Raw genomic sequence first — 17,432 nt, forward strand, 5'->3', positions numbered from 1 at the left:
TATATAATTAGTAACTGGGAATAAAAAACACTCAACTAAAGACTGAACTAACTAAAACTGAAATAAAGAAAAAGAAAACCTTGATAGTGATATATTTTTAATATAGAGTTTTTTAGTATAAAAATGAAAAATCAAAGGCTAATTTAAATTATTAATAAAAACTATAATAATAGTAACTATAATACATTAATAATATTAAAACTCTGGTATCTACGGCAGTACGGAACTGTTTGTGTTTTTGCAGTGAGATCGACAAAAGCCTGGAGCACATGAACGTGCTACGGAAGGACGAGTGTATCGTGGAGGGCAAATTGAAGAAGTGAGTATCATCATATTTACTGCTGATTTATATGAACATAATGGCTGTATTTCAGAACTTCTCTACTTAGACAGCATTTTTAGCTATAATAGATGTGTTCAAACATTTGAATCGAGGCATCTTACTAGGCAATAAACACAATCAATGTTTCTCTGTGCATTAAATGTACATAATATCTTAGTTTTGTCTCTATCTAATCAGTATTTATGTTCATGCAGAATGAAAACAATCTATGCTAAACGGACAGGGAAACGTGAAGCAATCACTGGAGGGGAGGAGCCTCAGGCTGCGGGCGGCTCCGCCATTGGTCACAAGCGCAAGAGGAAGGCTGGGGATAGTGATGATGACGAAGATGAAGATGATGACAGTGAGGACGCAGGGGATGAAGATGAAGATGAGGAGGAGGAAGAGGCTAAAAAGGGAAAAAAGGTGGAGACGTGCGATGAGGTAAAAGGCGTTCATTTTGCGTGCAGTTTCATACAGAAATGACTTTACCTGTCTTTAGCAGACTTTTTATATTGATTGAGCCTGTATATGTGTTTGTGTCAGGATGAGGGAGACCCAGCCACAAGTGTTGAAGAGCTGGAGAAACAGATTGAGAAATTATCAAAGGTATATTCAAATCTCCTAATTTAAGGCTGTACGATTTGGGGGGGAAATCGAATTGCAATTTTTCTGATAAAATGTGTGGATGCAATTAATTTTTGTTTTTCAGAAAGGTCCAGGTTTACTGTGCTTGTACGGCTATGCAATTTAGCCCAAAATTTTGTATCAAAATTGACTTCTATATCAATATAACTATAAAATATAAATATTGATTATAATTATAATAATATAGTATATAATTAGTAATACTATTAAATAATAATAATAATAAAAGTACAACTGTAAAACTAATATTTATGTTTTAATTTTCAAAGGTTAAACCATCAATTTTGGCAGAAAAATGCAGGGAGCCCTCAAAGCTTCTCTTTTGTTGATAATAGATGATTTATAAGGTGGTTGGCGCATGTTGCGTCCCAAATGCACGTTTTAAATGACCAAACTGAAAGCAGATATGGAAATAAGCCGTTCTGAGACATTGAAAACACCAGGACATGAGCTGCTCGTGTGTAAATGAACACAGAGCTGCACTTTATTTATTTAAATAAATTGCAGCCTTTATGAATTTATAATCGCACTAAGCCATATTGCAATTACGGTTTTATATCAATTGTGCAGCCCTATCATAATTACATATACAGTCCCACACAAAGACCCACTAATGTGTATTTCTGTGTGAGTACAGCAGCAAAACCTGATCCGTCGGAAACTGTTTGAGTCGTCTCATGCCCTGCGGTCCATGTCATACGGGCAGGACCGGTACCGCCGCAGATACTGGGTCCTCCCACAGTGTGGAGGGGTTTACATAGAGGGGTTAGAAAGTGGAGAAGGTGAGTATCTACCCATCCCTCCATTTATCCATAAATGCATTTGTGTACAGCCACTAATTATGTTTTCCTTCTGTCTCTCATGTAGGAGTCAAGGAGCTGGAGAAAGAGCGTGAGAGGTTGAGAAACATTCCAGTCAAAGAGGAGCCCAAGGAGGAAGTTCTGCAGCATCACCAGCATGAGGAGATACAGGGGGCTGTGAAGGAGGAGGTGAAACAGGAGGAGGAGAAGCCCATCGATCCTGATCAGGAGGCAAATAAAGAGATGCGCTCCTCCCCACTAAAAGAACAGCAGGAAACAGAGCTTGTGACCACGCCCCTTCAACCACCAGAGCTCCGCCCCTCACAAAGCCCCCAGTGTCAGGAATTGCCTCACACACCTGTCGAGGCCAAGGGGCTCTGTCACACCCACAACGGCTGCCCCACAATGGAAACTATATCAGCATCATCTCCAGCTCACTCTCCAACTACCTCTAAGCTGACAGAGGCCAGCAGCCCAAGCGCAGAGCACACAGTTCCTCCTCCTCTGCAGCTGTGCATCCCTGCGCACATCCTGCATGTGCAGCAGCTGGTGCAGACTCAGCTCCTGGCCAACGACCAGCTGCTCAAGGTCCTCAGTGAGCGCAGCGGGCACTGGTTCAGCCTGCTGCCTCGCTCGCCCTGCGACGACACCTCCCTCATCCAGCCGTCTGCACACCCGCAGTCCTCGCCCTGCAGCAACACCGCCAGCACACGGCCCAAAACTCCACCTCCACCATCTACCTCCTCTCCGCACCATCATCTGCTTCCTCTTTCTGTGTCTGCAAGCCCTCTGAACCCCTCACCGGGTGGAATCAGCAACCTCAGTTTGCAGGTAATTACCCATCCTACTTGAGATATATTTCATATTTACAGTGTCCAGCATGATAAAGAGACAAACAATAAATCTCTTCCATGTTAATCAGAGCTTTTGTCCTAACCAAGACAATTTGTTAGTTGTTTGGATTCAATTTCTTTCACGTTATTTTGGGTAGCTCAACCCACAGTGATATCTCAGTGGTTCAAAAGTCTTGCTTCACATGGCTTTATGAAATATGCCCAAGTGTTATGATGATGTGAATGTTCGAACATGTTCTGATTGGTTGTGATTGTTTAATGTTGCAACGAATTGAAAATCAGAAACCAAAAATTCTGAAAATAAAATACAATTAATTTAAAATAACGATCAAATTTATGTTATAATATCATACAGTTAACTGATTGCACCTTCTTCTTTCATTTATGTGACTTTCTATGACATACAGACAAAAAAAAAAAATATTAGACAAAGTGTCTAATATTTCTTCTAAATTGTGTGGCTCATGGCTCAACTCTAAATCAGAGGCTCTTACCTTTTTGAAGGCCCTCCATTGTCCACAACAATATTCAAAGACCCCTTGACTGTACCAGCTATTCATGATTTACTGGATAAAGATTAAGTATGAGAATTAAAAAAAAAAATTTTTTGTGTAATTTCTACCTGATAAAATGTTTTCGCTTGGAATAAGTAGAAAAATTTGCATTTATTATAAAAATTCTCACAGCGTTTTACGATTTTGTTTCCAGGTCTAGAAATCACACATTTAAAATTAGGCTTCCTCATAGATTTTTCCAAACAGTTGTTGAGTTGGTGAATTAAAATAAGAAATATCTTGATTTTTATGTTTGTTTTCTCCTATTTTAAATAATCTTGACACCCCCTTGGAGATTTGAAGAGGCCCCCTAGTGGAACCCAGCCCCTTGGTTGAGATGCACTGATCTAAATGATATGGTTACTCATCATGTATCTCCTCCCAGGTGAAGGCAGGTGGAGCTCTGATTGGTTTGCCTTTGGGCAACTGGTCCGGTGGGGTCATCAGCCCCAATCTCCCCCAGTGTAGCAGCCCCCTGCACATGTACCCCTCAGTGGAGGGCAGCGCCAGCCCCCTGCTAGCACCCAGCGTCTCAACCAGCAAAAGTGGTTCTCCTGTTCCCACTGTGGAGAAGCTTACATCTGTTCCTTCTCCAATGGCACTGGACCTTCCTAGGAATCATGACCACCCCAAACCCCTGCCCATACCAGAGAGTGAGTGCTGTACAGTCAAGTAATTCACTCAGAAATCACACATACAATTGACCCTTCGCATAAACCCGCCCTCTTTAGTTACTGTTGCTATGTCTGACAAGCCATGCCGCTCTCACACTACACATCATGTTCTCACGCAGTAAAAAATACATTGCGGAGCAAAGAGGAAACTGACAACACGCCGACAGACAAGACAGAGCAGGTTACTTCTGGTATTTTAAGAAATTCAAACAATATATACCGTTTTGTGCATATCTTTAATATGTCATGACAGATCGCTGTATTGCCTCAGTTCAAGCGGCACGTGAACCGCTCGTCTTTTCATATTTACTTAAAGCACGAAATAAACATGAATGAACATCAGAACATATTTTATTTTCAACTGTGGAAAGACGTCAATACACACAATTTTTTCATGTTTAAGTCCACCGAAGTTAACCTACTCTCCTGTCTGATTTGTTTGTCGGACAAAATGCATTATGATTGGTCAGATCGCCTGTCAGTCAAGCTCTTTGCGAAGGGGGAACGTTGGATTGCGTTGCGTGGGAACGTAATGATGTGCCATTAATCGATCTATGTACTTTAACATGTAAAACGGGAAAATGAAAGTAATATTCTAAAAGCAACTCATGTAAACACCTTAATCATAATATTGTCTTATTCACGTCTCAACCAGCAAAAGTGGTTCTCCTGTTCCCACTGTGGAGAAGCTTACATCTGTTCCTTCTCCAATGGCACTGGACCTTCCTAGGAATCATGACCACCCCAAACCCCTGCCCATACCAGAGAGTGAGTGCTGTACAGTCAAGTAATTCACTCAGAAATCACACATACAATTGACCCTTCGCATAAACCCGCCCTCTTTAGTTACTGTTGCTATGTCTGACAAGCCATGCCGCTCTCACACTACACATCATGTTCTCACGCAGTAAAAAATACATTGCGGAGCAAAGAGGAAACTGACAACACGCCGACAGACAAGACAGAGCAGGTTACTTCTGGTATTTTAAGAAATTCAAACAATATATACCGTTTTGTGCATATCTTTAATATGTCATGACAGATCGCTGTATTGCCTCAGTTCAAGCGGCACGTGAACCGCTCGTCTTTTCATATTTACTTAAAGCACGAAATAAACATGAATGAACATCAGAACATATTTTATTTTCAACTGTGGAAAGACGTCAATACACACAATTTTTTCATGTTTAAGTCCACCGAAGTTAACCTACTCTCCTGTCTGATTTGTTTGTCGGACAAAATGGCGGATTCAGCATTATGATTGGTCAGATCGCCTGTCAATCAAGCTCTTTGCGAAGGGTCAATTGCTACTTCCATCTACTATTATTATTTAACTACTTCTACTAGTTGTTAAATAATAATGATGCACTTTTAGTCTGTAAGATTCACCCATAATTCTCAACAACAATGTGTCATTAGTCCAGTTTTGTTTGGGGTTGTTGACGGTAATGGTTTTGGCTGATTGGCAGACATGCTGCTGGGCTGGTGGAAGGTGACAGACATGGAGAAGCTGAAAGCGCTAGTGAATGCTCTCCACAGCAGAGGCATCCGAGAGAGAGCCCTGCAGAAGCAGCTGCAGAAATCCATGGATCTCATTGCACAGACCTGTAACAAGAACAGAGAGGGTGAGTTGAGTCTCTAAGAAATAACACAATGTGTCTGTGTGTGTTTTAGCTTACAGATGTAGCCATGGAAAAAGTTCAAGCAGACCAAAAGACCAAGACCGCCAGAGATAGCTTAGTTACCATTGTTAACACATTTTAACATATTAACACATTTACATAATTTGACCTTCCAGTAGTTTCATTCTGTTCAGTGTATTGATTTCAGTACACATACAAACATACAACAGCCCACGTGTCAGAAAATTATGGAAAAAGACCTTCATACTGCATATTTCTTTTTAAATGAAATCCATGGAAGACTCATAACAAAACTAAATTCAGGGATGGAATTCTTCCGGGGGAAAAAATCACAGGGATTACTCGCCCGGTAACGTTTTTATCAGTGGTGGTGAGAATTTGAGATTGCTTCGTTCTATTATAAAATTTGCAACGATTGTGATGGAATTATATAGATTTAGGCTATAGTCTGACACGCTACATGTCTGCTGTAACAGTACTGTGTTTTCAGTTTCGATTCACTACTGCGTTAGAGTCGCTTTCATTTGCATTTGGGAACACAACATTCATCATTAGCTTCGTTTATAAATCTGTTGTTGTTTACGAAGAGTCAGTGTCACATGATCCTTCAGAAATCATTCTAATATGCTGATTTGCTGCTCAAAAAAACATTTACTAGTTATTATTATCAGTGTTAAAACAGTTTTTGCTGCTTAACATTTTTATGGAAACAATGATACCACACAAACATTTGTGGTAAGATTTTTTTTTTTAAAAAGAGAAATTTTATTCATTTTTTTATTCATCATACATTAAAGTGATGAAAAGTGAGTGAAGACATTTAAAATGTTACAAAATATTTCTATTTAATAAATGCTTTATTCAATTTAATAAACATATTTGATAATTGCAAATAAATGCTATTCATTGAACTTTCTATTGATCAAAAAATCCTGAAAAATAAAATGTATCACCATTTCCACAAAATATGAAGCAGCACAACTGTTTCAACATTGATAATCAGAAATGTTTCTTGAGCATCAAATCAAATTGTAATGATTTCTGAAAGATCATGTGACACTGAATACTGGTGTAATGATGCAGAAAATTCTGCTTTGCATCACAGGAATAAATTACATTGTAAAATATAAATAGAAAACTGTTTGTTTTTTTATTTGTAATAATATTTCACAATATTGCTGTTTTTATGAGTTTATTGATCAATTATATTATTATTATTATAATGATTATTAAATGCTGCTTTTTATCTGCTTTTTATTTTTACAGAACAATAGTATGTATTACAATATAAGATATATCTTTTAATGTGATAAAATATATATTTTTTAAATAATAAGTGTGGGGGGCGTTGCTTGGGGCGTGGTCAGATTTTCCTGCTTTTTTGTCTCTAGCTGATCACATTTTTTTATTTCTTCCATAAAAGAGGAACTGAATGTATTAAAATGGAAGTATATGGTTACACTTTATTTTAAAGGGATAGTTCACCCAAAAATGAAAGCAGTCATAATTTGCTCTCACTTTACTTGTTCCAGACCTGTTTGAGTTTGTTTCTTCTGTAAAACACAATAGAAGATATTTTGAAGAATGTTGGTAACCAAACAGTTGATGGTAGCCATTAACTTCCATAGAATGGGGGAAAAAAATACTATGGAAGTCAATGGCTACCGTCAACTGTTTGGCTAATAATTTTGGTAAATGATGACAGTTTTAATTTTCCTACTATCCCTTTGTGTCCTCGTTACAGTATAATTATACATTTGAGTACTGAGTAATATTAATTAACAACATGTACTTGTTTAGGGTTAGTTGCATGTAATCATTCATAAATTACTGTTATAACTGACATAAGTACATGTAACAAGGATACTGTAAAATAAAGTGTTTCCCGGTATAATTTTTAAGAAAAGAAATGTAAGCACATTTCAGCAAATTCAAATTTGAGGTTAACTGATATAGAACGCAGTAAAATAAATCAGAATAACTGGAATTTATTATTTGACTTGTTTGCAGTCGTAAATAATATACATGAAAGTACTCTAAAACACTGTGTAACTGACTCAGCCGAGCGTGCAGTTGTCAGAATGAGCTGAATTGTGCTGTGCTGTGCTTTACGGGTGTGATATCTCCTGGGGGCCTTATGGCTGTCTTATTTTTTGTTTGCAGTGGCAGTTATGGAGGTCTCGGAGCTGGAAGAGGGCCAGGTTTCCGTGGAGACGCTACAGGATTGGTGTGTGGAGGAGCAGGCCATGGAGACTGACATCGCTCTGCTGCAACAAGTGGAGGAGCTGGAGCGCAAAGTCACATCCGCCAGCCTGCAGGTCAAGGTGAGTGTTTGTACAGCTTCCAGAAATGCATAAAATCACTGTCATTTCTTCTATTAACCATTTCCCACAATCCCTTGCTTTTCAGGGCTGGACGTATCCGGAGCCACAGTCTGAAAGAGATGACCTGGTTTATTATGAGCACAAGCTCCTCCCGAAGCCCCGCCCTGGGGCGGAGTCTCAGGAGGAGCGAAGCTCAGAAAAGGGTCTGATCCGTCGCCCCGGCAACCCATTGGACATCGCTGTGTCACGATTGGCAGAGCTGGAGCGTCACATCGAGAGAAGGTACCTGCGGAGCCCCTTAGGGACCACCATCCAGATCAAACTGGATAATGTGGGTACAGTCACTGTCCCCGCACCTGCTCCATCCACTAGCGCTGGAGGGGAAGGGTAGGTCATCCAGAATGCCAGCCTTCGTCTCTACTCCTCCTCATCCTCCCCCTACCCCTCTCTCTGCTGGCTGGGGCTTCTCTGCTCGTCCGTTCATCCGTTCTCACCCTGGCTCCGGTTTCGGGTTTTTGGTTGTCGTGCTGTGTATGTTTTGTTTTTTTTTCTTCTTCCTCTCGCTCCCTTGCCTGCACCCTTCCTGTTTTTGGCTGCATGGTTTTAATCAGCATTGCACAGATGGAGTATGAAAACATCAAAAGCTGATTTGTTTTCTGATACTTCTAAGTGCATGGTTCACCACAGCTCTCTGTCTTCATGTATGGCTTTTAAGTCATGCCACAGAATTGTATCACACTATATAGGCTGTACATCTGTGTGTGTGTGTTTATGTGTGTGCTTTTTAAAGCTCAGGGTCTCAGCTACTCAATCTAACAGAAACATTAAGGACAAATTACAGGTTTGAAATAAACCCCCTCTCTGATCTGTGCGTTGTGCTTTTGTGTGTTGCAGGGGAGAGGAAGAGATTGCTCCAGGGATGAAGCTGTGGCGGAAAGCTCTGAGTGAGGTACGCAGCTCCTCTCAGCTGGCCATGTGTCTGCAGCAGCTCCAGAAATCCATCGCCTGGGAAAGGTCCATCATGAAAGTGGTAGGTTATGTCATACACAAACCACAGAAGTGTCTAGAAGTGTATTTGTTATATATCTACAGTATACAGTGTTATAGTTTCCATACTTATATGCCTGTTTGTGTTTTCAGTACTGTCAGATGTGCCGAAAGGGCGATAATGAAGACCTGCTTTTGCTGTGTGACGGCTGTGATAAAGGGTGTCACACCTATTGCCACAAACCCAAGATAACCAACATCCCAGAGGGAGACTGGTACTGCCCTGCTTGCATCTCCAAGGTAACCGCCTCCAGTTCACATCATTACGAGTACAAGTGCTCATTTGCTGAGGCGCATGTTTTCAGAGCTATGTATCTGAGAGGATGCGCTTATGTCTAAGATTTCTGTCTATATATTTTTAAAAATGTTTTTGAAAGTTTTTTATTTTTATTATTTATTTGATAAAAAATATAGTAAAATCAATAATATTTTAATATATTTTAAAATTTTATTTATTCCTGTGATGCAAAGCTGACTTTTCAGCAGCCATTACTCCAGTCTTCAGTGTCAAATAATCCTTCAGAAATCATTCTAATATGCTGATTTGGTGCTCGAGAAGTATTTCATATTATTATCAATGTTGAAAACAGTTGAGCTGCTTATTAAAAAAGTATAGTGTTTTTGTGGAAACCGTGATACATTTTTTTCCCAGTGTTCTTTGATGAACAGAAAGTTCAAAAGAATAGCATTTATTTGAAATTTATTTATTTTTTGGCCCCAAACTCTATTAAAACTCTAGTCTATTAAAAAGATATGCATTGCATACCCTCTTTTGCATTGATAATAATAATAATAATAGTAAACAACATTAATAAGAATAATAGTAGTAGTAGTAGTATAAATAATGATAAAATGTGTTTTTTCTTAGTCTTCTCATTTCATCTGTGGAAATGACTGAAAGTGACTGCAAGTGCTAATGAGTTCTAATTATTTAGTCTAGCACTGTGAGCAGTGATGTGTACTGTGTTCACTGAATTATTTGGAGTGTTATTAAGTGTTTTTTCATGTGTGTTAATGTGTTGTAAATGTGTTACGTGTAGCATAATGAACCTGTAAATCTGAACTAGTCCTGTACACACTTTCAGGCAAGTGGTCAGCCACCTAAATCTAGGAAGACTCCGAATCGTACACCACCAGCCAGTGGAGGAAAAAAGGCGACAGAAGCAGCCAAGAAAAGCAAGAAGCAGACTGAGATGTGTGAAGAAGAAGAAGCCACCAGCAGCAACAACAGCACCCCAAAGAAAGCAGCTGCCACCGCCACCCAGTCCAAGAAGAACCTCTCCACCCCCCCAGCACCCAAACCAGACAGCCCTGCCTGTGTAAAAAGAGCCAAAACAGCCAGAGACAACAACCGGGACCTGGGCCTCTGCAGGTGCCGCCTGCATTCTGTTATTTTCTCTGTGTATTCCTGGACATGGAATGTTTTTTAAATGCAGCTCTCATGTACATTTGAATTTCTCAGGATTCTGTTGGCTGAACTGGAACGTCATCAGGACGCCTGGCCCTTCCTCACACCGGTTAACCTCAAATCTGTCCCAGGGTACCGCAAAGTCATTAAAAAACCTATGGCCTTCTCCACTATCCGTGAAAAACTCGTCAGTAGCCAGTAAGTGTCTCTCACGTGGATTTGAAAAATGCGGAAAAAGTAAAAGCTGCATACTGGCGGGGGAAGGGGGCATGAAATACTGGAAGATGAAAAATTAACCAAAATAATTTTTTTTATAATTATTTAATAATTCTTACAAGTATTTTAATAAATACATACATAAATCATATAAAATTAAATATATGTAGTTAAAAGCATTTTATTAGAAAATTATTTTATTTTATATTAAGTTTTTTTTGTTAATGCTCTGGAATAAAATAAATAACTAAAATAAATATTAATAAGAAAAAAAAACATGAATATATAAATACATGCACCAATAAATGAATGCACAAAAATATAGACTTTACAAATGAACATATCCATAACAAGAAAAAAAACAAAACAGCAAATATAGATTATGCTCCATGTATCTTTAAAAACAATATCAATTTATAAAAACGTAAATGCCTAAATAAAACATTTTCCCTTTTAACATTAAAACTAATGAAATGATAGCACTGTTTTTTTTATCATGTACCATTTTAAATAATTTCCACTAAAATAAATGACTTAAAATATACATAAAATATTAATAAAACAAAATAAGTAAATAAATCCTATTTTTAAAAAATACACGTTACAAATGAGAATAATATGCATATCAATAAAATGACAACAAATATAGGTTATGTTACATGTATCCTCAAATAAAATACTTTAATACAAAAAAAAATAATTTAATGACTAAAAAAAAAACTATTTGCCTCTCAACATTAAAAACAGTAAAATATAGATAGCACTGTCTTCCTTTATATGTAAAACACACATATCCTAACGCTAAAAAACAAATGTTTTAGTGTTTCATGATTCATTAATAATGAGATGCAGATGCAGTCCTTGAATATTTTTCTCTGTTCTTTAGGTATCAGAATTTAGAAACGTTCATCATCGATGTCAACCTGGTGTTCGACAACTGCGAGAAGTTCAACGAGGACAACTCTGACATCGGCCGGGCCGGGCACAACATGAGGAAGTTCTTTGAGAAGCGGTGGACTGAGCTGCTGAAGCAAACTAACTGAGGTGGTCTCGGACCACCACGGGCTGTCATTTCAAACCTGCAACCGGGGCTCAAAACAAGTCACAGCTCTTTCTGCGACACAGAGCCTTCAGGACCGACCAATCCCACATCAACACCTAAAGAGACACAAGACAGCGGGTGTTTTTGTGCAATACCATTTCCTTCTAGAAAAGAGAAGTCGCACTGAAATTTCAACCATCAGAGCTGTACTAAGGAGAAAAGTCCCTTTCCACTACTTGTAAATATCTTTTTATTTTGGTTTTGTATTTTTACTTTATCGTTAATATTATAGTGAATGTATTTAATTTTTTAAATGATTATTTATGACTAAATAAAAGAAAGGTCCACTCTTCATTTTCTATGAAAAGGAAGAAACAGCAAAACTGCTTTAGATCTAATGGAATGTTTATTTGTTTGTGTTTTTCCTCTCCAAATATGAAACGAAGCCAAGAAAAAAAACTGTTTACACTGTTCTGTGCCATGTGGCATCAGAGTATTCAACCCTCTGAACGTGAACTAATGGCATCACTGTACACACACACACACACACACACACACACAGACAAGCAGGAGGCACCCATGTGTACATACTGTCTATTAATGTCAATATATTGAGTCTTGTTTGGAATGATGTGTACATATTGTTTCAGACATTGGATATGGTTTATGCCTTAGAACGTTTGTAGCAATTAATTTTAGTCTTAAAGTGATTAATAATATGCATTTATTGTTTGTACAGTATATACATATCCTCTACAAAACACTGTGGTCTCCTTAATCTTAGTAGTGCCTGCCCTTCAGAACAGGGTATAGGGAAAATTAATTTGTTCCTTCTCGTTTTGTTTAGTTTTTCCCCCTTTTTTGTAATGTTATTGTTTTCTAATACAAAACACATCAAGGCCTCCACTCAAAGGCATACTGTACGAAACTCTTATCTGAACCCATATGAAAACTGTTAAGAGTATTCTTCAGTATCGCTGGCCCCAGAGGCGCACAGAGATGGACAGCAGGCGTTCTGTAACCACATGTGTCTGAGTCTCCCGCGTGCATCGTGGCCCACTGGAGGCAGATAGAACAGAGTTTTTTTGTACCTGCGTCAGAGTACTTGAAGTTATTTTATTTAAAGATATTGTGGGAAACAAATGGTAGCGTTCTTTTTGTAGAAGCATTATTTTTCACTAGTGTGTGTGTGTGTATGTGAGAGTGCGAGCGTGTGTTTGTGCGAGTGTGTGGATGTTTGGCACGGACTTATTAAAAGGATGTTTTTAAATCCAGACAGTGTCTAATGTGTTATTTTATTCCTTTTCCCATGGGCAGTGGTCTAATTTTCTTTCATTTTACGGGTCATGTTATTATAGAAAAATGCATTTTTTTTTTTATTAACATTTTTATGAAATCACCATGTTTTGTTCAAGTGTTTAACCCTTAAATGGGCAGCAACAAAAAATTCTATTAATTTATTTAAACATTTTTAAATATTAATGAAAGTCCTTTTATTGAGTGTTTAACCCTTAAATGGGCAGCAATAATAATAACAACAACAACAACATGCTAAAATTGCTATTTTCCAACACATTAGGACACTTGACAAATTTTACAGTTTGTCTCTTGCCATGAAAATAACTTGTAAAAGATATTAGATTTACTCAAAGGTGAGCAAGCTTCTTTGCACTGCTGCCAAATGGTGAGTTTTATACCAGATCACTTGACCCTGGTATTTGCTGGGACCTCTTTTCAGTATTTTTCCCCAATCCTCATAAATATTTGTCTATTCGTCTCCAACAGCGAGAGAAAAAAATCATAGTAATAAAATGTTATTTTGTTACAGTTATTAACATTTAATGAAAATGTTAATTGCACAAATAAGTGCATAAAATTGAATATGGCTGCACACGAAATGAGCAAATGCACACATTTACAGCAGTCTCCTAAAAGCAGCACTGTAAACAAAAAAACAAAAACAACAAAAAAAGCAGCACTGTAAACAAAAACCACGTGGGGTCCCTGAAAGTCACGTGACAGGACCAGGAAGTGCTCGCGGAAGGTACGTCATGTCTTCGAACACAGATTACATTTGACAAACAATAAAAATACATAAAATATATTGAAATGTAATACTGGGTTATTAAACATGATACTGGATAGTTTCATAATGCTGTCTAAGGGTGACCAGAGGTATTACATCATGTTTTTCGTCAGTTTAAACAACTCGCGAAGCACGTTTGTAATGTCAAGTGGTTTGACTGTGTCGAATAATGTGTCAAACTCCAGCTTTTAGTGTTAGAAAGACGAAACGTGAATGGTTTTGTCCGTTACGTCAGACACTTCCTCTTCCTGTGTTTTTAAAGGGACCAGTCAGACAACAAGACATAAACACAAACATGGTGTCTCTGATCTGCACCTTACAAAGTCATCGAGATGATGTGAACTGCTGCGCGTTCTCCGGCTCTCTGCTGGCCACCTGCTCCGCTGATAAGAGCATCTGCGTTTACTCCACACGAGACTTCAGCGAGCTGCCCTTCTCCCCGCTGTCCGGACACGGCTACGGGGTCCACTACTGCTGCTTCAGCGCCTGCGGTCAGTACCTGGCCTCCTGCTCCACCGATGCCACCACCGTGGTGTGGTCGATGGACTCCGGAGAGATCGAGGCCGTCCTGGAGCATCCGGGCCGGAGTCCGGTGAGGGTGTGCGCCTTCTCTCCTGACTCATCTTACCTGGTATCTGGAGGGTCCGATGGGACCATCGCACTGTGGGACTTTACCTCCAGGACACTGCGCAGGTACATCAGCTTTTCATTACTACTGGTCTAGATAGGCCTATTTAATGACCAGTAATGCATCTATCTATCTATCTATCTATCAATAAATAAAAATATTGAAATAAATAAATGTGAAGTCAGGTAAACATTTATATAGCATTTTATACAATACACATTGTTTCAAAGCAGCTTCATAACAATAGACGGGAAAATAACAGAATCGATGCAGACTTCTTCATATATCATATATGAGACAAATTCTCATTCTGCTCTAAAGCAGCTCTTAAAAAGACAGTAGTATCATTATTCAGCTCAAGTCAGTTTAATGTTGATTCAGTTCAATAATAATGTTATTGTTGCGAAATTAGTCAATTATTAAACCAATCTGATTCAGCTATAAAGCAGTTCTACAGAAGACACCATCATCAGTGTTATCATCCAGCTCAATTCAGTTTAAATTTAGTTTTTCTGATGCTGTCAGCACATTCAAATCAATATTTGGCAGTTATTATATTATTTATAAATGTGGCAGTATTTAAATATGGAAATAAATACATGTGGGAATAAATAAATGTAAAACAAATAAACACAATAATGTATAATAAATACAAACTTAATAAATAAATAAATAACTTCAAAAATAATTACAGAAAATAATAAATAAGGGGAAAGTAATATAAAAATAGGACCACATTTAATTAAAATTAATTGTTAATTAATGTGTTAATAATTATTGTTTTATCAAGTCATTTATTTATTTATTTTATTTATTCCTTTCTTTCTTTTTAATTTTTAACAATGTTTTTTAATAGTGAATCAAGTAATTCCTTTTGTTTGATAGTGTATAGAAAAGTATAGCTTTATTTATAGATTTAAGTATATAGATGTATTTTGCACTGCACCAGATCAATCTGTTTGATTGACACTTGTGTATGGTGCCTTTTAGGACGGGCGCAGTGACTGACACCAGTATAGTGGCCTGCTCTTTCACTCCCTGCGGTCAGCTGTTCATCACCGGCTCCACATATGGTGACTTGCGGCTGTGGGACCTGAATATGAACCATCTCCATGCGGAGAAGAACGCCCATGACCTCGGGGTCTCCTGCTGTCAGTTTGCTCCCCAGATAATGAAGGGTACGATTCCTGGATTTCAATTAATATTGTGATAAGTAATTAGGGACACCTCCTGCTGACCAATGACGGAAAATTTACCAAATGTGAAAATTATTGCTCCCCAGATAATGAAGGGTACGATTCCTGGATTTCAATTATTCTGATAAGTTTCGAAACACTACCTTGCTGTATCAGCTTAAGTAATAATCAGGGCCCAGTTGCATGAAAGTCCTTAAAGGGGTCCTATTATGCTCTTTTACAAAGTCTTGATTTTGTTTTGGGGTGGATGATTGTAATCTCTCTAAGTTCGTCTGCGACATAGTGATAACACTCGTTGCCTTCTCTAGTGCAGCTCAACCAGGTCTCGTCCCAATGCTTTTTGCAGTCATTTTACAGTTTAGTATGTTACCATAGTCATTGCCCTACTGCGCTCATATGTCTTAAGTCTTACATTTGAGTTTAAAAATCCTGCAGATACTGACTTTAAGATGACTTAAGGGAGCTCTTTCGGTCCCTTAAATTTATTAAGGTGAAATGGTTACTAAGGACTTTGTAGAAACACTTAAGGGAACACTTAAATAATTAAGGGGAATACTTAATGTCAGCCTTAAGGTTCCTTAAGTTGACCCTTAGGTTATTTTCTTGCAATCCAAGTTTCACTAAGGACTCCCTTAACCTTATAACTAAGGGATTTCTTAGCATAAGGGCTTTCAGGCATCCGGGCCCAGACACACTCTCCTAAATGTAGATTCATAAAGTCAGATTCGTTTTAGTGAACTGATTTGTTTGCACAGTTAATAAATAAACAGATTCACTGATCAAGTATACAATTCACCAATTCATTTAAGTGCTTATGCCTTTATTGTAGCAAGATATTCAGTTAAATGCTGCTGGTCATCATGTTTTATCATTATTTATATTCTGTTTAATGCTGTCACCCTAATTTAGGTTCACATTGTTTGTCAGATACTTCTGATTGTAAAAAGAAATACCATCTAATGTTTAAACATTTTTGATGATATTGTATGTAAATGGTTGATATTTACACTACCAAGTAAGTTTGGTGTCAGTACTTTTTTTTATTAATACTTTTATTCAGCAAGGACACAATAAATTGATCAAAAGTGGCAGCAAAGAGATTTATAATGATTTCGGTTTCAAGTAGATGCTGTTCTTTTGGCTGAAATTATCCTGTAATAAAAGTGTCACATTTTTCCACAAAAAATATTAAGCACCACAATTGTTTTCAACACTGATAATATGGAAAATGAAAATTCAGTTTTGCTATTTATCTCAGGAGTAAATTACATTTTAAAATATATGAAAACAGAAAAAAAAGTAAAATTGTAATATTTCACAATATTACAGTTTGTACTGTATTTTTGATGCAGCCTTGATAAGCATCAGAGACTTCTTTAAAAAAAAAACATCAAGACCGACCACAAACTTTTGAATGGTAATGGATACTTTTTCAAAAGTGTAACTTGACTGTAGCTTGACTACTTCATATTATGATCTTGTAGTTTTGGCAACCTGTAAAATATTTTCAGAATAGCTTTCGTAACATTTCTTCTAATGTCTTCTTAGGATGAACCGCTGGTTAAATGAACAAAAGTAAACTATTAAAGGGATAGTTCACCCAAAAATGAAAATTTGATGTTTATCTGCTTACCCCCAGGGCATCCAAGATGTAGGTGACTTTGTTTCTTCAGTAGAACACAAACTGAGATTTTTAACTCAAACTGTCACAGTCTGTCAGTCATATAATGTCAGTGGATGGGAATCACGGCTTTGAGAGTCATAAAACATACTCAAACAAAACCAAATTAAACCCTGCGGCTCGTGATGATATATTGATGTGAAAGACACAAAACGATCAGTCTTTTTGTGCAAGAAACTGAACAGTATTTATATAGTTTTTTATCTCTGATTTTCACGCAATGTCTGAACTGTCCTGAGCGCGTTCGCGTCTTCTTCTTCTTCAGCCTGCGCGTGAGGCGTCTTCTTCTTCTTCTTGCTTTACGGCGGA

General features: G+C 37.8%; 2 protein-coding genes across 16 annotated transcripts in view; both read left to right on the forward strand.

Moving 5' to 3' along the window:
- The window catches only part of LOC107705583 (bromodomain adjacent to zinc finger domain protein 2B-like), a 39,405-nt gene extending 26,599 nt beyond the window's left edge, over window positions 1–12,806 (forward strand). For 8 of the 13 annotated variants that reach the window (XM_016508923.1, XM_016508914.1, XM_016508916.1 and 5 more), the window contains 15 exons: window positions 245–319; window positions 538–766; window positions 869–931; window positions 1,608–1,752; window positions 1,838–2,601; window positions 3,564–3,726; window positions 4,516–4,620; window positions 5,322–5,477; window positions 7,659–7,819; window positions 7,905–8,206; window positions 8,714–8,849; window positions 8,960–9,106; window positions 9,952–10,238; window positions 10,329–10,472; window positions 11,377–12,806. In XM_016508923.1, the coding sequence (XP_016364409.1) occupies window positions 245–319; window positions 538–766; window positions 869–931; window positions 1,608–1,752; window positions 1,838–2,601; window positions 3,564–3,726; window positions 4,516–4,620; window positions 5,322–5,477; window positions 7,659–7,819; window positions 7,905–8,206; window positions 8,714–8,849; window positions 8,960–9,106; window positions 9,952–10,238; window positions 10,329–10,472; window positions 11,377–11,533 (3,034 nt within the window). In that variant the 3' untranslated portion in view covers window positions 11,534–12,806. Of the gene's footprint in view, window positions 1–244; window positions 320–537; window positions 767–868; window positions 932–1,607; window positions 1,753–1,837; window positions 2,602–3,563; window positions 3,832–4,515; window positions 4,621–5,321; window positions 5,478–7,658; window positions 7,820–7,904; window positions 8,207–8,713; window positions 8,850–8,959; window positions 9,107–9,951; window positions 10,239–10,328; window positions 10,473–11,376 lie in introns of all 13 variants that reach the window. The other 5 variants (XM_016508920.1, XM_016508927.1, XM_016508925.1 and 2 more) reach the window with 3 other exon arrangements.
- A 721-nt stretch (window positions 12,807–13,527) lies between these two features.
- Window positions 13,528–17,432, forward strand: part of LOC107705585 (WD repeat, SAM and U-box domain-containing protein 1-like) — a 12,723-nt gene continuing 8,818 nt past the window's right edge. For 2 of the 3 annotated variants that reach the window (XM_016508929.1, XM_016508928.1), the window contains exons 1-2: window positions 13,586–14,311; window positions 15,237–15,424. In XM_016508929.1, coding sequence (XP_016364415.1) covers window positions 13,788–14,311; window positions 15,237–15,424 — 712 coding nt within the window. In that variant the 5' untranslated portion in view covers window positions 13,586–13,787. The other variant, XM_016508930.1, reaches the window with a different exon arrangement.

This window comes from Sinocyclocheilus rhinocerous, unplaced genomic scaffold (assembly GCF_001515625.1).
Source record: "Sinocyclocheilus rhinocerous isolate Xijiao unplaced genomic scaffold, SAMN03320098_v1.1 scaffold504, whole genome shotgun sequence".
In the NCBI taxonomy this organism is placed as follows: domain Eukaryota; kingdom Metazoa; phylum Chordata; class Actinopteri; order Cypriniformes; family Cyprinidae; genus Sinocyclocheilus; species Sinocyclocheilus rhinocerous.